General features: G+C 40.5%; 1 protein-coding gene across 1 annotated transcript in view; it reads left to right on the forward strand.

Annotated features, from left to right (window-relative positions):
• The window catches only part of LOC141105648 (alpha-2-macroglobulin-like), a 235,574-nt gene that overhangs the window by 196,004 nt on the left and 22,490 nt on the right, over positions 1-17,080 (forward strand). The window contains exons 29-34 of the mRNA XM_073595624.1: positions 1,075-1,280; positions 3,674-3,889; positions 3,971-4,098; positions 4,605-4,695; positions 9,745-9,810; positions 16,750-16,852. Of these exons, the coding sequence (XP_073451725.1) occupies positions 1,075-1,280; positions 3,674-3,889; positions 3,971-4,098; positions 4,605-4,695; positions 9,745-9,810; positions 16,750-16,852 (810 nt within the window). The remainder of the gene's footprint in view (positions 1-1,074; positions 1,281-3,673; positions 3,890-3,970; positions 4,099-4,604; positions 4,696-9,744; positions 9,811-16,749; positions 16,853-17,080) is intronic.

Raw genomic sequence — 17,080 nt, forward strand, 5'->3', positions numbered from 1 at the left:
ATGGAGCATTTGGCCAAACGCTTAAGTATGTTTTACTGAAATTGCACTTTATAATTGTAACACATCTGAGTACTGTACCCTCTGTGCCCACTTTACTTATGATGATCTGCAACTGTTGACCCTGTACAAACGTTTTATACAATTTTTTTGTACTAATTTCTTGTTAAACTCAGATTAAAAAATAAAGTTTAAAAAAAAAAAAAGATATTTGCACTTTAAAACTTATGGCAACAGTTTGTGGAAGGCTCTTTTCTGTTCTAACATGGCTGTACCCCAGTATACAAAGCCATGTGTTTGAAGATATGGTTTAATGATTTTAGTGGGGGAACTCAAGTGACCTGAACAGAGCCCTGACTTAAGCCATTCTGAACACTTTTGGGAGGGATTGCAACACTGATAGAATGCCAGGTTTTGTTTTCCAGCATGAGTATTTGACTTCAGCAATGCTCTTTTGGCTGAATAGGAACACATTCCAACAGGCACTCTCCATGTTCTGCCCACTATTCTCAAAGGATTTCCCCTATCATACATTTTAGTCTACACTTCAAAATACCCCTATCATACATTTTAGTCTACACTTCAAAATATCATGGAAGTTCTTCGCAGAAGAGCGAAGGCTATTGTAGCCACAAATAGGCTGCCCCCCCCCTTTATTAATACTCATGGTTTTGTTATGGGATGTACAATAAACTCATGGTCAGGTGTCACCAAAATTTTGGCCATATAGTGTTTGACAAAGGATTAGCAATGAATTTTGGTTTGAGAGAGAACTGATGTCTATTTTCAGACCTTCTCGCTCTAAAGCCTTGGACTGGGCTATATGAGGGGTGGGGGAGGGAGGGGGAGAAGGAGATGGAGAATTGCCTCATTAATTAGGTATATTTGTCAAACCCAACTCTAGTTTTGATGTGTCACAATTTTCTTTAAATGCCAGTTGCAATGTCTCCTTTTGTCCTGGCTGATGCCAATCCAAATTCTACAGACATCCCGCACAACCCATATTAAGGTGCTATGATCAGTATTTGGAGAAAGACAAGATCATAGTGTAATTATGTGGTGTCGTCATATTTACAGATGGACAGCTCCACTGGGCGCGGGATACTGCTCCTCCCATTCAAGATTCATACTGGTACAGAGCCCCATCTGCTGAGGTGGAAATGAATGCCTATGTCCTCCTGGCTCTACTCTCTGGACCTAAACCTGACCTGGGCAAAGCTACAGAGATTGTGAAATGGCTGAGCAAACAGCAGAACCCCTATGGAGGCTTCTCATCTACACAGGTGACTGATAACATTCCAGTGCATTACATATCTCATTGCCACTTAAGATCAAGCATCTCCCTAAGCATGCTGGGGTTTTTTATCTAGGTCTTAATGAGCCCACTTACTTCAGCTGGGATCATTAACTCTTCCCTTGCCGGTCTCCCAGTACTCCCCCTAGTGGTATAAATCGGCATAAAGCCTGAATCTAGAGCATACATATTTTCCATCCTGGATGCAACCAGGTGATTTTACCTGCCTGCTGTCACACAGTGTAAATTTGCTGTCCCCTCAAAATAACTCAACACACAGCCATTAATGTCTAAACCGTTGGCAACAAAAGTGAGTACACCCCTAAGTGAAAATGTCCAAATTGCACCCAATTACTTTGGGCCCAATTTAGACATTTTCACTTAGGGGTGTACTCACTTTTGTTGCCAGCAGTTTAGACATTAATGGCTGTGTGTTGAGTTATTTTGAGGGGACAGTAAATTTACACTGTTATACAAGCTGTACACTCACTACTTTTACATTGTAGCAAAGTGTCATTTCTTCAGTGTTGTCACATGAAAAGATATAATAAAATATTTACAAAAATGTGAGGGGTGTACTCACTTTTGTGAGATACTGTATACCTACCTTCCTTTCATGTTTGAAAGGAGTGAAAAGAAAGCCCTACCTAAGCTACAAGTAATGGTGTCTTAACTCCCACAGTGCTATTGGCTCCACTGTGACAGCACTGATAGGCCCAGTGCTTTTCCATGGGTGAGTCACATACTCCTCTATACCCTGAGGCACAAAGTACATCCTTCTGCTTCTTGCATTAAAAAGAGCAGAGAAAATTGAGTACTGTCCGTGATACTTTTTTTATTTATTTTATTTGCACTAACATTCATATCATTTTTCATGGACGAGCTTTCGGGGTGTGTCCCCTTCTTCAAGGTCCAAGCAGTACTGATTCACAAAAGTTTTAGCAGAAGGTAAAATGTTAAAACAAAACAAAAAAAAATCTCTGAGGGAAGGGAGAAAGGAAAAAGAAAAACAAACACATAAAAATCAATAGTATGGCAATGGTAATAAAGCTATCAGCAAGTGAGATAAGACAGAGGGAAATCTATAGACTGGAGGGGGGGGGGGTGCAGTCTATAGCTTTCCCTGTCTTATCTCACTTGCTGATAGCTTTATTACCATTGCCATTCTATTGATTTGTATGTGTTTGTTTTTCTTTTTCCTTTCCATCAGAGATTTTTTTTTGTTTTGTTTTAACATTTTACCTTCTACTTTTGTGAATCAGTACTGCTTGGACCTTGAAGAAGGGGACAAACCCCGAAAGCTCGTCCATGAAAAATGATATGTTAGTGCAAATAAAATTAATAAAAAAAGTATCACGGACAGTACTCAATTTTCTCTGTCACAATTGCACTAATACGGCTTCAATCACCTCATTGTTAAAAAGAGGATTAAGAGAGCAAAGGACAGATGAATATCCTTGGAAACCTATGTTACTTCAGTACATTTCTTCTGCAGCCCCTTGCATCAGAACAGCATACTAAAGCTTGTACTACAGTATGCACCAAAAACCTAAGATACAAATGTAAACTGAAATAGCTAAAACTTAAAACTTCTAACATCCTAAAAAAAATTCTGGTGGGGCTTTGTATTCATATAAACACATCTACAAGTGTGAAAATTGATCTTTCATAGGATTATATAAAGAACCCAGCAGTGGTCTGGCAACACCACTGTTTGGCATAAAGCTAAGTGTACAATAACAAAACCTGGGAAAATGGAGATGGAATTTCATTGTGATTAGTGGGGGAGTTTTTATACTGTATGATCATTAATGTATTTTTTGTTGTTTTTCTTAGATCTTAAAGAAAATCTGTCACTTTGTCCATTTAGGGAAAAATTACAGGTTCTCTTGATAGGTCACTTTCTCTCACTTCCCACTAATACTCTCTCTCTATGCTCCCCCCTGTTTTTTCATCTGTTGGAGCCCTAAGTCTAATCTCTGTGTAAAATATATGCAGGTCAATGTTAAAGCTTACACAGGGTTAATGACCATTTCTCCTACCCCACGTTACAGTGTTTTAGGTTGACGATCTAATGCTCCCTCATACCTAAATGTTAACCTGGTATTTCCATGGGCCCCGTCAGATGAACAAAATGGTAGGGGATCACCACAAAGATGAGTATCAGTGGGCGGGTAGGATTTCAAGTGAACCCTTAACTTTGCCCTAAATGGCCAAAGTGATACATTTTTTTAAAGACCAAATGTTTAAAAAGGCTGGCCTTTATTTAGAAACAATATGTTGCGGGAACTGAGCACAATCCAAAACCTGCTACCTTTTTAGCAGAAGTTGTTGATTATTAGATGAAGGCCTTCACAAACATCATTTTCTTATTCTATGTAGGACACAGTTGTGGCTCTCCAAGCTCTAGCCAAGTATTCAGAGCTCACGTTTAGTGATAAGGGCGATGTGACTGTGACTGTCAGTGCCAGCTCAGGATTTCTGGAGAAGTTCCATGTAGACAAAAACAACCGCCTCCTCCTTCAGAGAGCATCACTACCGGCTGTTACCGGAGATTACACGTTGTCTGCCACAGGAAATGGCTGTGTTTTCGCACAGGTAAGAGGAAATCAACCCTCTGCCTTCTTTTTACTTGTGTATTGTCATTCTCAAACTCGATTTTCTCTGCTCACCACACAGGCAGTCCTGAGATACAATGTCCCTCCACCCAAAAGGGACACCAGCTTTTCATTAAAGGTAACAACACATTCAAACCAAGGATGTCTGGGGGATCCAGTGACAAAATTTGAGATTCACATTGATGCTTCGTGAGTTTTATTAGTGTTTTCAATTATTCATGGGGGGGGGGACTCAGTTAAAACTTGGAGGGTATAATGTGACCATAATTTGTTGATGAATGGTACAATAAATAAAACATTCTTAAAATGTCTAACTCTTACTCACTCAACTGAAGGTGTATTTATGTCTGTGTTACTGTTGGAAAGATTTTGTCTCACTTCTTGTACTGGCAGGATCTCAAACTTTTTGGTGAGATCCTTGAACCTGAGCAAGCAGAACTCGGGGGGGGGGGGGGGGGGCACTATTAAAAGGAAGCCAGTGTGTGCAGATCAACCTAGTATGGTTCCTCTCCAGGTTATCACATCACACACAGAAATGATTGCTGATAGCTAGCTCAATGTGTGGCATTTGCTTATGGATGGGTGTTGCTGCTGTTGGAAACTACTTACCTAAAAATTATTATAAAGTATTAGGGGCATGACAGGGCATTTCACTCTAGGCCTGTATTTTATTTATTTATGTTTTACTTTCACAGTTACACTGGAACCAGGGAAAGAACGAATATGGTTGTTATCGAGGTGAAGATGCTGTCTGGAATCATTCCGATCAAGAGTACAGTGAGGGAGGTAAGGATGGCTGCTGACAAATTATTCTATTAGCATACATTAAAGTGGTTGTAAACCCTCATATTTACCCAATGAAGTGAACAGCCTCAGGTGATACACAAAGATTTAACAAATCCTCCCACATTTGTTTTACTTATTTATCTGCAGTCTTCCCCTCTCTATACCCTTTCAAAAGTGCAGATTGTGTTAAAAATCTGTCTTCATCTGTCAGCAGCACAGAGGAGAGGGCAGAGAGACTTCACTTACACTGTGTGAGATCTGATTGTAGGAAAGGCTTTTCCCCCAACCCCTCCACACAGCAGAGCTGTGTTGTGAATAGACAAGCCCTCTCCCGACACAAATTTATCTCATGTGTCGGGAAAACTTCTCATAAGTGACTCATGCTGATAGCAGAGGAATGAAGCACCAGAGAGAAACAACATTTAGAGCTTTGGAGAGAGATAAGTAAACACTACAGATATACAGTATGTGCTTTGCACAGATTCCATGACTCAAGTTTACAACCACTTTAAGAAAAAAAAACTTTAGTGTTTAAGGCCACTGTACAAGAGCAAATTATAATAATGTGGGGAACGGTGGTGGCTCATTGGTTAGCATCACTGAATTACTACACCTGTAATAGGGGTCATTTCTTATCTCAGAATCTGTCTACATGGAGTCTGTATGGCCTGTCCATGGATTTGTATATTTCTTCTGGGTTACACAATTTTCCTATACACCTCCATAAAGGATTTACTAAAATGTACAAAAGAATGAAATATTGATGGCGCGGTTGAGAATATCTATTATTCTGGAAAGTGCAGGGTGTGCCTCTGCTACAATTTAATCAGCAGTCTTAAGAATTAAGTGTGGATTTCAGTAACCCATAGTACCTGGAAACCATCAGAAGTAGTCTTTGTCTGTCTTCAAGAAAATGAATGTGGATTAGCTACCATGACTTACTGTACTTTGCCCATTGTCAGTGCACTAAGTTTGGTCATTTTTTTTTTTTTAACACTTAAGGAAACTGGGCATAAGGTGTAAACCTAAAACTTAATTTCAGCTCCCAATGAGGTAGTTTCTTGTGCTCTCTCCATAATGAAACCATTCTTTCACTAGTGTCAGCGAGATTTTTTTTTAAAATTTCCCTGACAACGGGCAGGAAGTCCCTGAGTTACGAACACAATAAGGACTGTAGGTTTGTTCGTAAGTCGAAGATATTCGTAAGTCGCAACACTGCATTTGTAAGTGTAACTTCCGGGCGGAACACTGCATTCTTAAGTGTAACCTCCACCTGTGCATGGATGTGGGATGTTCCGGGAGCTTGTTATGTTATCCGGGGCTCTTCTGGCAATGCAGTATATGTAGTACTGCAGTGTGGGATGTGTCCAGAGGTGCTCGGAGGTATCTAGGACCAGCGTGGAGCACAAGTGGCTGGCATTTGAGGCCGTTCATAAGTAGAAGTCGTTCGTAACTCGGGTGTTTGTAACTCGGGGGCTGCCTGTATGTCTACAAGTTGCCCTAACCCCCTCCCCTCCTGAAAAAGAAGAAAAAAAAACACCCAACCCTGCCCCCAAAGAAACAAATAGAATTATCAAATATAAAAACAATCATTTTATATGAACTGAATTCTAGGTGACAAGCCCAAGGATTCGATCCATAACTTCCATATCTTTTCAAATCTAGCTACACATGCCCTCCTTGTATAGGCCAAGTTTTCTCTTATTATGATATTAATAACCATTCTCAGCCAAGCTGATTTAACTGGCGTCAGCGGATCTATCCATTTCCGAGTAATCAATTTCTTAGCCTGATAAAAGCATCTCAACATAGCTATTTGTGTGGGCGGAGGGGCCATTTGGTGTTCCAGATACCCCAACACACACAATACAGGGTCCATTTGCAAATTTATTCCAAACCGATCTTATTGTACCTATCACCTCTTCCCAGTATCTATGCAGTTTGGGGCACCTCCAGAGCAAATGGATCAAATCCCCAGGTGCACCCCCACACCTGGGGCACGATACATCTGGACATCTCACAAACAATGATAGTCTTTTCAGTGTATAATACACCCTATGGATGATATAAAATTGTGTCAATTTCTGGGCTGCTGAGAGAGATAGTAGATCTATTGATTGTAATATACTGCACCACTGATCCTCTTTTATCTCCCCCACATCTTTTTCCCATTTTACTTTACTAGGTAGTTGTACATTTTTTTTAATGCTTTTAAATGTATGTTCCTATACAGGTTTGATATCAACCCTTTTATAGATGTGGTGTCTACTAATGTTTTAAATATAGGGGCTTTACTCCATTCCACCCTTACATCCTTAAAATGAGCTGTCAGTGCGTGTCTTATCTGTAAATATTGATATAAGTATTTGTTTGAAAGCTCAAGCTCCTCTCTCAGCTCCTGAAACACTTTCATTACCCCAACTGAGTATAATTGTGACAATCTTACCTCCTCAAACAACAAAAAATCCTCAAAATTTAAACTGAAAAGTACAAAATCAGGAAAGGGGAGGTACCATCATCCAAACTGAATCGGAAATTGGGGGCTGAGACAGTTCCCCAAGCTAGTCTCCAAAGATAAGAGAATGGACTGTCTCAGTACCAATAGAACAACATACATATTTGAATAAAAAAATATATAATTTTATTAATACACAATTACAAAAAACAGGATATCCAAACATAGATAAGAACATCGTGTTCAATATTCAAAACAGAAAAATATAAAATACAAGGCTGTCTATACAAGTATATTGCTGATACTTAAGAGGTGGAGACAGAAGGTATAGTGGGTCCTCACCGGACATATGGTCATCTACACGTTACCGCTTCATCAGGAGGATATTGTCTAGAATGAAATAGCAATTTACACATAAAGATCAAAGCTACAAGGAACATATTTAATATGAAATACATTTGGTAACTGGGGGAAAAAACAGATGGATACCCAGTTACCAACTGTATTTCATATTAAATATGTGTTCCTTGTAAATTTGATCTTTATGTATAAATTGCTATTTCATTTTATAAAATATCCTCCTGATGAAGCAATAACATTCCGCGAAACATGTAGAGGACCATATGTCCTGTGAGGACCCACTATACCTACTGACTCCACCTCTGGAGCACATTAAGTATCAGCAATATACTTGTATAGACACCCTTGTATTTTATATTGTTGTTATACTGTTTTGAACATTGAACACAATGTTCTTATCTATGTTTGGATGTCCTGTTTTTTATTATTGTGTATTAATAAAATTATATTTTTTATTCAAATATGTAAGTTGTTCTATTGGTACAGAGATAGTCCATTATCTTATGTTTGGAGACTAGTTTGGGGAACTGTCTCCATCCCCAATTTTCAATCTTACCACCTCCCTTTGTTTCCAATTATTGAACTTCTTCAGCCCCTTAAGCTCAGGTAAATTTGTATTACCCCATGTGGGTGTATACTCTGTAGGCCCTGTATACTGAAACAAAGACTGTGTTATGCTCCACACTTTCGATAGCAAAGGTATCGTGGGGCATTTACCCTTCTCCTTTAGTGAGCCTGCTTCTAGTGCTTCAACCAAAAGAAGTGCGCGGGGTGCAAGCTAGCAAGGCACGTGAACTATAAATGGTAACACTATTGTCGAATGCCCAGCCCTCCATATGTTGAAGCTGAGTCGTGAAAAAATACCTCCATGGATGTGGTACTGACAACGCCCACCACAGGTAATGCCATTTAACAATATCGAATGCTTTGGAGGCGTCAAGAGAAAGTATAGCTTATGAGCTTCTCACTTCTGTTGGAAGCCTCTCACTTTTGTCATTTTGACACACTGTGCTCCAGAACCTCCAGACAGCAGCTCCTGTTTAAATAATTGATATGTCATTGATAAATAAGTTGTACCTATAAGATTGTTACTAGTTTTTTGCTGTGCAGAGCAAAGGATATTTCTAAGATGAATTAAAACATAACTTAAAAAAAGGAGTCTGCAATGGGCAAGGGTGGGCCAACCTCTTTTGTGCATTGAAAGCTTAGAAGTAATGAACAAACACTTCTCTCAGCAATGGGTGAGGATTGACACTCAAGGCAGGACATGAAAATATAATACACCCCCCCCTCGTCTTCAGGAGATATTTTCTAGTCATATATATATATATATATATATATATATATATATATATATATATATATATATATATATATATATATATATATATATGTGTGTGTGTGTACATGATACAAAATTCAAAAATACTATTAAAAAAGAATATTTAGCCAAAGAAGATCCCCCACACAGAGATCTGATTTGTTTGAGATATAAGAAGCCAGGGGTTGAGTGACATGACCACAGCCACCAAAAAGGAGAAAAGCAAAAAAAAAAAAAAGGAAATCTACCCCAAATTTTATTTGTATATAGATTGACAGTTTAACTTATGTATGAGCTAAGCCTTGTCTTTATATTGTTGGTGGTACTCCTTGTGTCAGGTGATTAAAGTGTGCCACCCCCCCCCCCCCCCGCCCCCAATACCTAATAAACCTGACCACCATAATGCATTCTACTAACTAAAACTAATAAAGTTAGTAGTACTTACCCATTTTCTCCTCACAAAATTTCTGGTGCAAAGCATATGCAAGATGAGGCATACAAGGTCATTGATGGCTCAGTGGAGAAGGAATGAGTTGGCCGCCAATGTCATCATGTGCCTCATCTTCCACATTACCTTGCTGAAAAAAATGACTTTTCCGTGATGTCTTGGGGAGGATTTTTTTCTTCAAGCAGATGATTGTAAGGTCATACGACGCATGGCCAACAAGAGGTGAAAAGGTTGTGCAGTCTGCATTCTGATGAAAATTTTTGTGAAGGGGGAAAAGGTCCGCTTTAACTTGGCTAAGCTCATTAGGCTGAAATGTAAGTTTAGGATTCATTTCACATTTATGATCCAACTATCAGGACAAATACTAACCCAACACTATCTCGCTAAATGGTAACAGGAGACTTTAACCTTTTTATGTTATTATAATATGAATATTAAGATATGATATTGTTTTTTTTTTCACAGCTGCAGGACAGACTGATACAGAGAAGTGAAATACAGACAGACATGGTCACCTTATATCTGAATGAGGTTTGAATGCCTTTTTTTCATCTACCTATTGAGTTGAGATGGCAGCTATATGATGCATCCTCTCTGCAGCATGATTGTGATATACATGTAGCCAGGTGCAGTTTACTTTCTCCACTGCAGGTGGCGATCTTCTAAAAATTGAAAGTCCTAAGGTGATCAACACATCTCATGCCAATACTGAGGCTGATGGGACTTTTGGTGTGGACTGAGATTTGAATATGCATATCAACATACATTTTATTACAGGATTTTATTTATGCAGACAAGTAAAGCATAGAGTAAATAAACTAGTTCACAAAGCCAAAGACAGTATATAAGTAAATGGAAACTGTAACGTAACACAGGTCACTGGACAACATAAGTCACAAGTTCTTATGCAAAGATACTTAAAACTTAAAGGCAATGATAATGCTGCATAAAAAGAAAAGAAGAAAGAAAACCTGCGCTACCAAGCAAAAATTTGTGTGACTGCAGCTGCAACAAAAACCACAAATATCAATGAGGTGAAAAATTTAAATAAAAAGAAAAAAATTTGTGCGCTTGCATTAGATACTTAAATCTATATTCCTGTGTGATTGTCATAAATAGATGAATAAATGAATAAAAAAAAAAAAAAGGGGCCCCTTTGAAGATGTGACCTATCACGAAACATGTAGGGCGTGGCTACGCAGTGTATGCCAGATCACCATAGAGCCCCATGTAATTTAGCACGGCGTCTCTGCTGTTTTTATATTTTGTCGGCTTTTATATTTTGGATGTTTTTGTATGTGTTTTGGATGTTTTTGTATGTTTTTGCCAGTGTTAAATGGCTTGTCTCATCCATGTAAACTGATACATTCTGCTGGAGAGCTTGAGATTTTAAAAAATAACAGTCTTGCTTGCTGAATCACCAGATGAAAACAGGAGAAAATAAGTGTAATGCCCCATACACACGGTTGGACTTTCCAACGTACAATGTGTGATCAGAGCTTGTTGTCGGAAATTCCGACCGCGTGTAGACTCCATCGGACAGTTTATATCGGAATTTCCGTCACACAAAATTTGAGATCTGGTTCTCAAATTTTCCGACAACAAAATCAGTTTGTGAAAATTCCGATCGTGTGTACACAATTCCGATGCACAAAGTTGCAAGCATGCTCAGAATCAAGCAGAAGAGCCCATAGGCATGCGCACAGGGTGTGCCAGGTGTGCCTGGGCACACCCTAATTGCCTTGTGTGCTGCATATTCCCCCCTGTTTAGACCACTGATATTTCACCCCCCCAAAAAATGTTACACAAGCCAAAAATTTTTGTGAAAAGAAAATTAACAAAATTACACTGTCCACTGCCCTACTAACACCATCAGTACATATACACATGCATATGTATTTGAGCTTTGGGGTGCACACCCTAATGCAAGAGGCTGCGTACACCTATGGAAGAGCCGCACTGGCTATTGAACTTCATTTTTCTTGGCTCGTCATACATGTCGTACGTCACCACGTTCTTGACGTTCGCAATTTCTGACCAACTTTGTGTGACCGTGTGTATGCAAGACAAGTTTGAGCCAACATCCGTAGGAAAAAATCCATGGATTTCGTTGTCGGAATGTCCGATCAATGTCCGATCGTGTGTACGGGGCATAAGGGTTTCACTCCAAGTGTAGAGCTTTAAGGACACTGCCACTCACTGTTTCTTCTTTTTAAGGGCTTTGTTTGCCCATTTTTATTAAAAGAGAGTTCAGAAAACATAAACGTAAGTTTCCTTTGCATGGATTTTTCAGCATTTCTTCTCCTTCAACATAAACAACATTCAGCCCTTTTCTGACTTGTACTTGCAGCACTGCTGCTCTGGCCTTACACTCCAGGCCCTTGTCTGTGTCCTACAGACTGTTCACCGACCAACTTGGTGCACACAGCTAGAAGCCTCTTGCTGCACTGGCTCCCACATGGAGCTAGGGTTGCCACATTTTCTTCAAGTCAAACCCGAACACTTTAGCGGTGCATGGCAATTTTTTTATAGTATAAACTATACATATATTTTGCTATTAAATAACATTTCTAATCATATGAAATTAATAACAAGAGCCCCCTTTACATCAGAGTCCACAGAGTTCCCCTGGGAGGGGCTGGGGAAGACCCGGCTGTCATGGTGCACGTTGGCACCAATGACAAAGTCAGAGGCAGATGGAGTGTCCTAAAGAACGATTTTAGGGACTTAGGAGCTCAATTGAGGAAAAGGACCTCCAAGGTAGTGTTCTCAGGAATACTACCGGTAAATCGAGCCACACCAGAAAGGCAGAGGGAGATTAGGGAAGTAAACAAGTGGCTGAAGAGCTGGTGTAGTAAGGAGGGGTTTGGGTTCCTGGAGGACTGGGCCGACTTCTCAGTCGGTAACCGGTACTATAGAAGGGACGGACTGCACCTAAATGAGGAGGGTGCAGATCTGCTGGGAATGAAGATGGCCAAAAAGTTAGAGGGGTTTTTAAACTAGGCGATGGGGGGGAGGGTCCAGAGACAGTGATAGCCAGCGCGGAAGATATTCCAGAGGGTAGTATTGGGGGCATTAGTGGTAGGTTAACCAAAGCATAAAAACACAAGGTGAGTATAGTAGCAAGTCCTAGTTGCAATCTTGAAACACCCAATACGAGGACAATATGCGACCGGTCTAAACTATGTGGCATGTTCACTAATGCCAGGAGCATGACGGACAAGATGGGTGAACTAGAGATACTGTTGTACAAGGAGGATTTGGATTTTGTGGGAATTTCAGAGACCTGGTTCAACAGCTCTCATGATTGGCTGGCAAACATTCAAGGGTATAACCTATACCGCAAGGATAGAGAGGGTAAAAATGGGGGAGGGGTATGCCTATATATCAAGAATAATGTACAAGTGAATGTGAGAGATGACATCACTGAGGGGGCTAGGGAGGAGGTGAAATCTTTATGGGTAGAGCTCCAAAGGGATGAAGCTAAGGGGAAAATAATACTGGGAGTATGCTATAGGCCCCCTAACCTGAGGGAGGAAGTGGAGACGGATCTCCTATCACAAATTGGATTAGCAGCAAGGATGGGAAGTGTTATCATAATGGGGGATTTTAATTATCCAGACATAGACTGGGTGGAGGGAACCGCGCATTCATTTAAGGCTCGCCAGTTCCTTAATGTCTTGCAGGACAATTTTATGGGTCAGATGGTAGACGCACCAACTAGAAATAAAACATTACTAGATCTACTGATTACCAACAATACAGACCTGATCACAGATGTGGAAATATGGGGCAATTTAGGTAACAGCGATCACAGGTCAATTAGTTTCAGTATAAATCACACAAATAGGAAACATGAAGGAAACACAAAGACACTGAATTTCAAAAGAGCCAACTTCCCTAAACTACAAACCTTGCTAAAAGGCATAAATTGGGATAAAATATTAGGAACAAAGAATACGGAGGAGAGATGGGTTTGCTTTAAGAGCATATTAAATAAGGGCATTAGCCAATGTATCCCATTGGGTAATAAATTTAAAAGAGCGAACAAACATCCTGGATGGCTTAACTCCAATGTAAAAATGCATATAAAAGCAAAGGAGAAGGCCTTCAAAAAATACAAGGTTGAGGGATCATCCTCAGCATTCAGAATTTATAAAGAATGCAATAAGAAATGTAAGGGTGCAATTAGGACGGCTAAGATAGAACATGAAAGACACATAGCGGAGGAGAGCAAAAAAAACCCAAGAAATTCTTTAAGTATGTGAACAGTAAAAAAGGGAGGACAGACCATATTGGCCCCATAAAGAATGAGGAAGGACATCTGGTTACAAAGGATGGGGAGATGGCAAAGGTATTGAATTTATTCTTCTCCTCAGTCTTCACGAGTGAATCGGGGGGCTTCAGTAACCAAAACTGCAGTGTTTATCCTCATGACACAACACAGGAAGCACCTACATGGTTAACAGAGGACGGAATTAAAATTAGACTTGAGAAACTTAACATTAATAAATCACCGGGACCAGATGGCTTGCATCCGAGGGTACTTAGGGAACTCAGTCAGGTGATTGCCAGACCGTTGTTCCTAATTTTTACAGACAGTCTATTGACTGGAATGGTACCAGCTGATTGGAGGAAAGCCAATGTAGCACCAATATTTAAAAAGGGCCCAAAAAACATCCCTGGGAATTACAGACCAGTTAGCCTAACATCAATAGTATGTAAACTCTTGGAGGGGATGATAAGGGACTATATACAAGATTTTAGTAATAAGAATGATATCATTAGCAGTAATCAGCATGGATTTATGAAGAATTGTTCTTGCCAAACCAATCTATTAACCTTCTATGAGGAGGTGAGTTGCCATCTAGATAAAGGAAGGCCCGTAGACGTGGTGTATGTGGATTTTGCAAAAACATTTGACACAGTTCCCCATAAACGTTTACTGTACAAAATATGGTGCGTTGGCATGGACCATAGGTGAGTACATGGATTGAAAACTGGCTACAAGGGCATGTTCAGAGGGTGGTGATAAATGGGGAGTACTCAGAATGGTCAGGGGTGGGTAATGGGGTTCCCCAGGGTTCTGTGCTGGGACCAATCCTATTTAATTTGTTCATAAACGACCTGGAGGATGGGATAAACAGTTCAATCTCTGTATTTGCAGACGATACTAAGCTAATCAGGGCAATAACTTCTCCGCAGGATGTGGAAATCTTGCAAAAAGATCTGAACAAATTAATGGGGTGGGCGACTACATGGCAAATGAGGTTCAATGTAGAAAAATGTAAAATAATGCATTTGGGTGGCAAAAATATGAATGCAATCTATACACTGGGGGGAGAACCTCTGGGGGAATCTAGGATGGAAAAGGACCTGGGGGTCCTGGTAGATGATAGGCTCAGCAATGGCATGCAATGCCAAGCTGCTGCTAATAAAGCAAACAGAATATTGGCATGCATTAAAAGGGGGATCAACTCCAGAGATAAAACGATAATTCTCCCGCTCTACAAGACTCTGGTCTGGCCGCACCTGGAGTATGCTGTCCAGTTATGGGCACCAGTCCTCAGGAGGGACGTACTGGAAATGGAGCGAGTACAAAGAAGGGCAACAAAGCTAATAAAGGGTCTGGAGGATCTTAGTTATGAGGAAAGGTTGTGAGCACTGAACTTATTCTCTCTGGAGAAGAGACGCTTGAGAGGGGATATGATTTCAATTTACAAATACTGTACTGGTGACCCCACAATAGGGATAAAACTTTTTCACAGAAGAGAGTTTAATAAGACTCGTGGCCACTCATTGCAATTAGAAGAAAAGAGGTTTAACCTTAAACTACGTAGAGGGTTCTTTACTGTAAGAGCGGCAAGGATGTGGAATTCCCTTCCACAGGCGGTGGTCTCAGCAGGGAGCATTGATAGCTTCAAGAAACTATTAGATAATTACCTGAATGACCGCAACATACAGGGATATGTAATGTAATACTGACACATAATCACACACATAGGTTGGACTTGATGGACTTGTGTCTTTTTTCAACCTTCACCTACTATGTAACTATGTAACTATGTAACATCTGAACTCACAGAGTTCCCTTTCACTGTAAGGGGGAACTCTGCAGACTCTGATGTAAGGGAGAACTCTGAGGCATCTATCATAAGCGATGCTCTGGGAACCCTGATTTAAGGGGGGGCACTGAGAACTCTGATGTAAGGGGAAACACTGTGGCCTCTGGCGTAAAGGGGAACTCTGATGTAAGGGGTGCTCTGAGAACCCTGATTTGCCTTAGTGTACTTACTCAGATGCGGGAGAGAGAAGGGGGAGACTTCAGTCACAGACAGGGATGGATGGTGAGCCCACTCACCCCTTGGCACCTCTCATCCAGATGTATCTGAGGCTGCTGGACTTCAAATTTCCAACCCCAATTTTCCTTTTCTGAGGCACAGTGCCGGGGATTGGAGTGTGAGCAGACACAGAGGGGTAGGGGTAGGGGGAAGAGGTGCAGATTGAGCCCTCTCTCCTCTCCCGTCTGTGTGTGTGTTTGGGGAGGGGGGGTTGTTATTGCTGGCTTTGGGCAGTGTGAAAGAGTGTAACAGACACTCTAAGCTTAGACAACTTCAGCCAGCAACCCTGCTGGAAAGCCATAGTTCAGTCTAAATAAAGTGTCCGGGTTTCAGGCAGTCTGAAACCCAGACACATGATTCCAAAACCAAACTGTCCGGGTGAATCCTGGACAGGTGGTAACCCTACGTGGAGCCCTCCTGACTCCTGGGCCAGACTTCCTATCTGCCAGGGTGGAGTTCAGAACCATGGTCAGGTGTCTACAAATATCCCAGCACACACCTGATCAGCCAGTGTGCTGGTGATTCTCAAAATCGGGACCCAGGACTGGGGGTTTCATCCCACCTGGATCTCTCAGAAATTCCCGGGCTCGAGGTCCCAAAGTGAACTTTTCTAAGAAATAAGGAAACTGAAAAGCCAGTTTCTTCCCAAATACGCAAATCCCCTGGAGCCCCTCAACCTGCCGGGTTGAGAATCCTGCGGCATTACCCTGGTGGGGTACCAAACTGCCACAGTAAGCATAAAACAGAAAATTAATTCAGACATCACTTCTAAGAATTGGTAAGCTGCTATATAATACATGTTTGCTTTTGGGTTTAATATTGCTTTAACTTTAAATTCAACAATTAAAACTGACAACATTTCCAAAACCCTACTCTAAAGCAAAAAATGGCAAGAGATATACACTTTAAATACAGCATAAAATCACTCTTTACTGTATTCATTAACTTGTTTATTAATAAGTCTTTATCCTTTAGTACATCTGTCACACATTTGTCTCATCTTTCACACCTGATATCATGCAACTGGTTGAAACCAAACTGTTACCAACCTTTCCTTTGTATTGTTTTATCTGCCATTTTGTCTTGTTCCTCACTGTTATCAAGCACTGTAATGTTAATTTGCTTATAGGTGGGACATGATCCTGTAAACCTTTCCTTTATGGTGGAGCAGGACATTGAAGTCAAGAACCTGAAACCAGCCATAGTAAAAGTGTATGACTATTATGAGACAGGTAATGGCATTCTCAAGTTTGGTTACCATTATCATTACCATTATCATTCACATGACAGTTTTTTTTTTTTAAATAATGAACCATTAAGTTAAACCAGGAAGACCTTTTCCTACATCTCTAATGCCGCATACACATGATCGGACTTTGTTGGCTAGCAGGTTCTCAAATTTTCCGCCAAAAAAACTTTGTTGTCGGACTTTCCGATCGTGTGTACACAAGTCCGTCGCA

The sequence above is a fragment of the Aquarana catesbeiana genome, linkage group LG08 (assembly GCF_042186555.1).
Source record: "Aquarana catesbeiana isolate 2022-GZ linkage group LG08, ASM4218655v1, whole genome shotgun sequence".
Lineage (NCBI taxonomy): Eukaryota > Metazoa > Chordata > Amphibia > Anura > Ranidae > Aquarana > Aquarana catesbeiana.